The following is a 5,926-nucleotide window of genomic DNA, read 5'->3' on the forward strand; positions in this document are numbered from 1 at the left end:
ACAGAGGCTCAGAGGGACAGCCTGTGTGCTGGGATCCGGCCTCCGTTATCAATGTGCTTCGTGACAGTACTTGGGGAACCCCAGAGAAGGACTTCCACCTCCTCTAAGATAAACAAGATGAGATAAAGCCTAAAGAAGCTTATCAAAACAGACAAGTCTCTCATTCCAGAAATGAGTCTCTTTGGATTATGGGGAGTGGAGTGGGGAGGAGGCTAAATGAGTCCTATGAACTATGGAAGAAGGACATTGGAATTGGAGTGCTAGGTCTAGTGTGGTAACATTGTAGTCCCCAAAACCTAGCCTTGGGCCAAGGAGATAGTACAATGTATTGGAGCACTTGTACTCGAGCAGACACCTGGGTTCATTTCCTGATACCTTCAGCATCGCAGAACCCAGCGTTGAGTGGAGAGTATTGCTGAGGGTGGTTCAAAAACCAGAAATGGGCCTACTTGACCCCTATCACTGCTAGAATTTCTCTCAACACATCAGCTAGCTCACTTCCTCCTCTTCTGACAGTTAGTTGCATTCTGTCTTCTTGATACGAGTTACAGTTGGGGCCTTAACAGATTACAATATACAGAATACAATCTTTGAGATAATCTTATCAAAAATCAAGACTTCTGGGTAGAGCTTTACTGACATGGAAATTAAAGAGAGAAAAGACAGTCCTGAAATGACAAGGAGAAATGAATTTTCTGCTTTTGCACAAACTTGCCATCCCCTCCCTTTGGTCTTTGAACAGCAGTCCCTCCCAAAATTAGTTCTGTCACACATAAAATCAAGCTTTTTGTGCATGATGGGAAGAAATCTGGCCTCAGGAAGATGACTGGGATTCAGGACACAAATACACCAAGCAGGAAAAATAAGAAGAGCCTCTATTTGGGGGTGCAACAGAAGGTGGGTGTTGAATCTTGGTCTTTCAGTTACTCACTAGCAGAGGTAATTGGGACTGCCAGGCCCTACAGGCCTCAATGAACTAGCTAGTAGCATTCAGAGACTGTAGGATAGGGGCTGGAGAGATAGCATAGAGGTAAGGTGTTGTCTTGTATGCAGAAGGACAGTGGTTCAAATCCCGGCATCCCATATGGTCCCCTGAGCCTGCCAGGAGCAATTTCTGAGCATAGAGCCAGGAGGAACCCCTGAGCACTGCTGGGTGTGACCCAAAAACCAAAAAAACAAACAAACAAAAAAAAACCATAGACTGTAGTATGGGGGATAATGAAAAGCTGTCATTGATAGTAAAGATGTCACACTCTTTTTCCTTCCCTTCTTCCTTTTTTCTTTTATTTCTTTTTCTCTTTCTCTTTTCTTTCTTACCTTGATAGTGGACTATGAACTTTTTCTTTCATTCCTTCTTTCTCTCTTTCTTTCTTTCCTTTATTTTTTTGGGGGAGAGTCAGTGTCCAGGGGCAATGTTTCTGGTTCTGTGTTCATAAATGAGCATGGCAGTGCTCGGGGGACCACAGGTGCTGCCAGGGATCAAACCCAGGTCAGCCACATGCAAGATAAGTGTCCTACTTACTGCACTACCTTCTCTAGCCTCTTTGTTTGTTGGCCAAGAGATTAAATGGTTAATCCTGGACTTTCTTAAAGCCTACCTCCCACCCTCCCAGACTCCCAAATTTATAGTCATCCTGGAAGCAGCTGTATCTCACCCCAGGCATAATCATTCGCTCAATGTCGCCAAAGATGCTGTCCCAGTTGTCAGGCTCCTCGGGGGCACTCTCAGGCATCAGGGCTCTAAGGTATCCAGGCTGCACATCTGGAGTGACTCTGCGCTCTCGCACAGTGCTCAGGTAATGGCAGATGTAATCCACCATCTCCTTCCCTGCAGGGGCAAAGAAGGTCAATTCACATCAGACCCCAGGATTGGGACCAAGAGACTTGGAGAAAGAGATAGGCTGCTGCTGGGGTGGGGAGGGGAGGGCAGGCCATCCCCGACATCTGCCTCATTGTCAGTATTTTTTTTTTTTTTTTTTTGGTTTTTGGGCCACACCTGGCGGTGCTCAGGGGTTACTCCTGGCTATCTGCTCAGAAATAGCTCCTGGCAGTCACAGGGGACCATATGAGATACCGGGATTCGAACCAACCACCTTTGGTCCTGGACTGGCTGCTTGCAAGGCAAACACCGCGGTGCTATCTCTCCGGGCCCTCATCGTTAGTATTTTAAAAAGACAAGAGAGCATGAGTGAATGACAGAAACGGTGGCAAATAAGTAAATATCAACCAGCTCCAAACAGGCTGGAATATCATCCAATCTCCAAACAAGAACCTAGTGCCAAAGCAAAGAGTTTCTTCTTCCTCCTCCCCTTCTCTGTAGCAAACTTGATTTTTAGAGTCTTTCATTTTTCAGAAATAGATTATCTATTAATGTACCATCGGGGAGATTTGGTATAAATTTTTGAACTCTCTTTACCTGCTACTTTCTCAAGATCAGACCACTAATTTACTACCTGACGTGTTAGGTATAAACTCTCTCTTACAATATAAAGAAAATTACACACTTAGTATCACACACCACACACACACATACACACACACACACACACACACACACACACACACACACACATACACACACACCACATGGATACACCCTAATTTCTTTGTAAACCCAGAGAGCATGTCCTCGTGTAAGTTCTGATAAAAGGGGAAAGTATATTTGGTCACAATTTGCAGTGAAACTGTCATGGCTTCTCCTTAAAAAAATTCTGTGCTGCTTTCAGGGTCTGATCTAAATAAATTAAAGGCTTCTACAAACTCTCACTATTTTGTGTATAATTGTTGGCATTCATAGGATCCCTGGAGCACACAACTAAGAACCATACTCTGTACCAGGCTCTTAGGATAGGAGAGTGCTGAAAAATTTTTAGATTTTGATAAGAGAATGAGATTGAGAAAAGGAAAAAGAAAGGGAAAGGAGGGGAGAGAAAAAAGGGGGAGAAAAGGGGAGGAAAGGAGGTAGAGGGTTTGGGAGGGGAGGAAAGAAGATAAACAAAAGCAAATTAAAGAGCAATTGAATAGGTAAGGGAAAATATCCTCACTGCATACTCTAAAATCCTTAGAAATAATTTATTCATTTCCTGGGGCCGGAGAGATAGCATGGAGGTAAGGCGTTTGCCTTTCATGCAGGAGGTCATCGGTTCGAATCCCGGCGTCCCATATGGTCCCCCGTGCCTGCCAGGAACAATTTCTGAGCCTGGAGCCAGGAATAATCTCTGAGCACTGCCGGGTGTGACCCAAAAACCAAAAAAAAAAAAAAAAAAAAAGAAATAATTTATTCATTTCCCTTCCATTTTTCCAGTATCTCTGTCTCCAATTCTCTTTTGTTCATCACTCTTCTGAGTCTCTGTGTTCATTCTTCTCTGTCTCTATCATCATTTATAATAATCCTCTCTAGAAACCCTGTGGGTGTCTTTTCCCCTGCAAAAAAAAAAAAAAAAGTAAAATAAAACTGGGACCAGAACATCAGTACAGCCAACCTGGATTCAATTCCTCTGCACTTTGGTCCTCCATCCCCAAAAGTGAGTTCTGAGTGCAGAGAAAGGAATAAGCCCTGAGCACCACTGGATGTGGCCCAAAAACAAATGAAAGAAGGTCAAATAAAACTGAAAAGAGAGGAAACTCTGTTTCTCTTCTTTGCATCAACTGTGTGTGTCTGTGTGTGTGTGTGTCTCTGTGTGTGTGTGTTTATGTGTGTGGTATATTCAAGCAAAAGTCTTAAGACAAGACAGGCTGCAGACCTAGCCCAGAAGGAGATAAAGGATCGTTTTTCTTCCCACACCCAGGCCAGAGCCTCAGTGCAGTGCCAGCCCCGTCAGCACTCAGAGAGGGCAGGACCTAAATCTGCATTTGTCCAGGGACAAAATGAAGTGAGTTTGTGTTGGTCCAAAGGAGCCTGTTCTTAGCCAAAAGCGCCTTAGGAAAGCACTGGGCTTAGCAGCCCTAATGTGGAAAGGCTGAGTGTGGGGTGGTGGGTCCTCTCTGGGCAGAGGAAAGGAGTGAATTAAGAGCCTGAAATAGAGCAGTGCCTTTGAGTAGAGGCATTTTAGGTGATCTAAACTGCCAGTGGGATGACATAAAAATTGAAGGGAAAGAAATGATAAGGGATTGTCTACCTGTCCTCTCAGGAGATCCAAACCTGACTGGCACCATTCAATTTGTTTCCCCCCCACCCCCAGCTTGATGCACCACAGCAAGTATTCACGGATGGAATAAATGACCAGAAATCAAAACACTACAGGGGCTGGAGCGGTGGCACAAGCGGTAGAGCATCTGACTTGCATGCACTAACCTAGAATGGACTGCAGTTTGATCACCTGGCATCCCATATGGTCTCTCAAGCCAGGAGCAATTTCTGAGCACATAGCCAGGAGTAACACCTAAGCATCACCGGGTGTGGCCCAAAAATGAAAGAAAAGAAAAAAAGAAAGAAAAGAAAGAAAGAAAGAAAGAAAGAAAGAAAGAAAGAAAGAAAGAAAGAAAGAAAGAAAGAAAGAAAGAAAGAAAGAAAGAAAGAAAGAAAGAAAGAAAGAAAGAAAGAAAGAAAGAAAGAAAGAAAGAAAGAAAGAAAAGAAAGAAAAAAAAGAAAGAAAGTACAGAGTCATACATACATGAAGAAAGGAACTACAGAAAATTGTTTTTTTGGGGGGTGTTATTTTTCTATTTCAGGATTCAAAGAATCCCCTTCTCTTTATTCTTTTTGGATATTCTTTGGAGCAAGAATCCAAACCCCTTTATTTTCTGAGGTAGGCAACAAGGAAAGCGGTGACCTAGTGGCGGACACATCACAGGGAGAATGAGAATGACAGAGGCTGAGAAAAGTTTTCAATTCAGGTTCCTCCTCTTGTTAGCAGAAAAAAAAGGTTGTGGTACCCATTTTTTCAGGATAAAATGCTAACACTGCCACAGAATGACACCCTACAGTACAAGGGTCGACTGCCTGCAAAATTCTCGCAGGAGTGGCCTCTGCGAAGAAGGTGGACCGGCTTGCACTCACCTCTCTCTCGGTACTCCTCAGGGCCCATCATCTCTGCAACTTCAGGCTCCTTCTCCTACACAGGCGAGGGCTCGAGTTGGCTGCAAGTGGAAGGCATCCTATGGGCAAACAGACTGAGCTCTATTAATATAGCCCTCTTCTTGAACCTGAGCTCCGCCCTATAAAGGGCCCGCCTCTGGCTTTAATATATTCCACCCCTATTTCTCCACAGTCCTAGCTAGAACTGAGACTCCAACTTTGCCTCATCTGGAGATCCAGGGAGAGGGAAAAAAAAAAGACCCTTCTGAATTAGACAACGCTCCTAGCAACCCCCTCACAGCAGCTTCCAAGTGGAGATATTGAAGAGCTCTCAGTGCTTTCTGCCCCTGCAGCTAAACAAAAGATCCCTGACCAACAGAGAGCATTCTAGAACAAAGCTAAGTATATAGAGCATATAAGTGGCACCAATTGTATTCTTCTGTTCCTACCTTCCCATCAGGCAGCAATATCAGAACAGCAGATGCTATCTACTGTCGACACCCTGGGTTTTATTACTGAAGTAGTATAGTAGGTGAGAAGGTGGACAGTGAGCAGGTAAGGAGTTTTGGAAAATAACACAACCAAGATGCAACATAAAAAGAAATTACTGGGGTCGGAGCTGTGGCACAAGCAGTAAGGCATTTGCCTTGCCTGCACTAGCCTAGGACAGACTGCGGTTCAATCCTGCAGCATCCCATATGGTCCCCCAAGCCAGGAGCGATTTCTGAGTGCATAGCCAGGAGTAATCCCTGAGCGTCACTGGGTGTGGTCCAAAAAATAAAAGAAAGAAAAGAAAAGAAAAAAATATTACTGTATTGTCAATCCTGTTTCCAGTCCAAACAGCAAAAGCATCCTCAGGAAAAGAGAAATTTCCACAGGAAAAACCCTATAAGACGGAGAGAATGGGGC

At 44.2% G+C, this 5,926-nt stretch overlaps 1 protein-coding gene across 2 annotated transcripts in view; it reads right to left on the reverse strand.

The window, feature by feature from the left end:
* Positions 1-5,030, reverse strand: part of HDC (histidine decarboxylase) — a 31,878-nt gene extending 26,848 nt beyond the window's left edge. For both annotated transcript variants that reach the window (XM_049781443.1, XM_049781442.1), the window contains exons 1-2: positions 5,000-5,030; positions 1,656-1,828 (exon numbers count right to left, since the gene is read on the reverse strand). In XM_049781443.1, the coding sequence (XP_049637400.1) occupies positions 1,656-1,828; positions 5,000-5,030 (204 nt within the window). The remainder of the gene's footprint in view (positions 1-1,655; positions 1,829-4,999) is intronic.
* Positions 5,031-5,926: the final 896 nt, after the last annotated feature.

This window comes from Suncus etruscus, chromosome 10 (genome assembly GCF_024139225.1).
Source record: "Suncus etruscus isolate mSunEtr1 chromosome 10, mSunEtr1.pri.cur, whole genome shotgun sequence".
Classification (NCBI taxonomy): Eukaryota; Metazoa; Chordata; class Mammalia; order Eulipotyphla; family Soricidae; genus Suncus; species Suncus etruscus.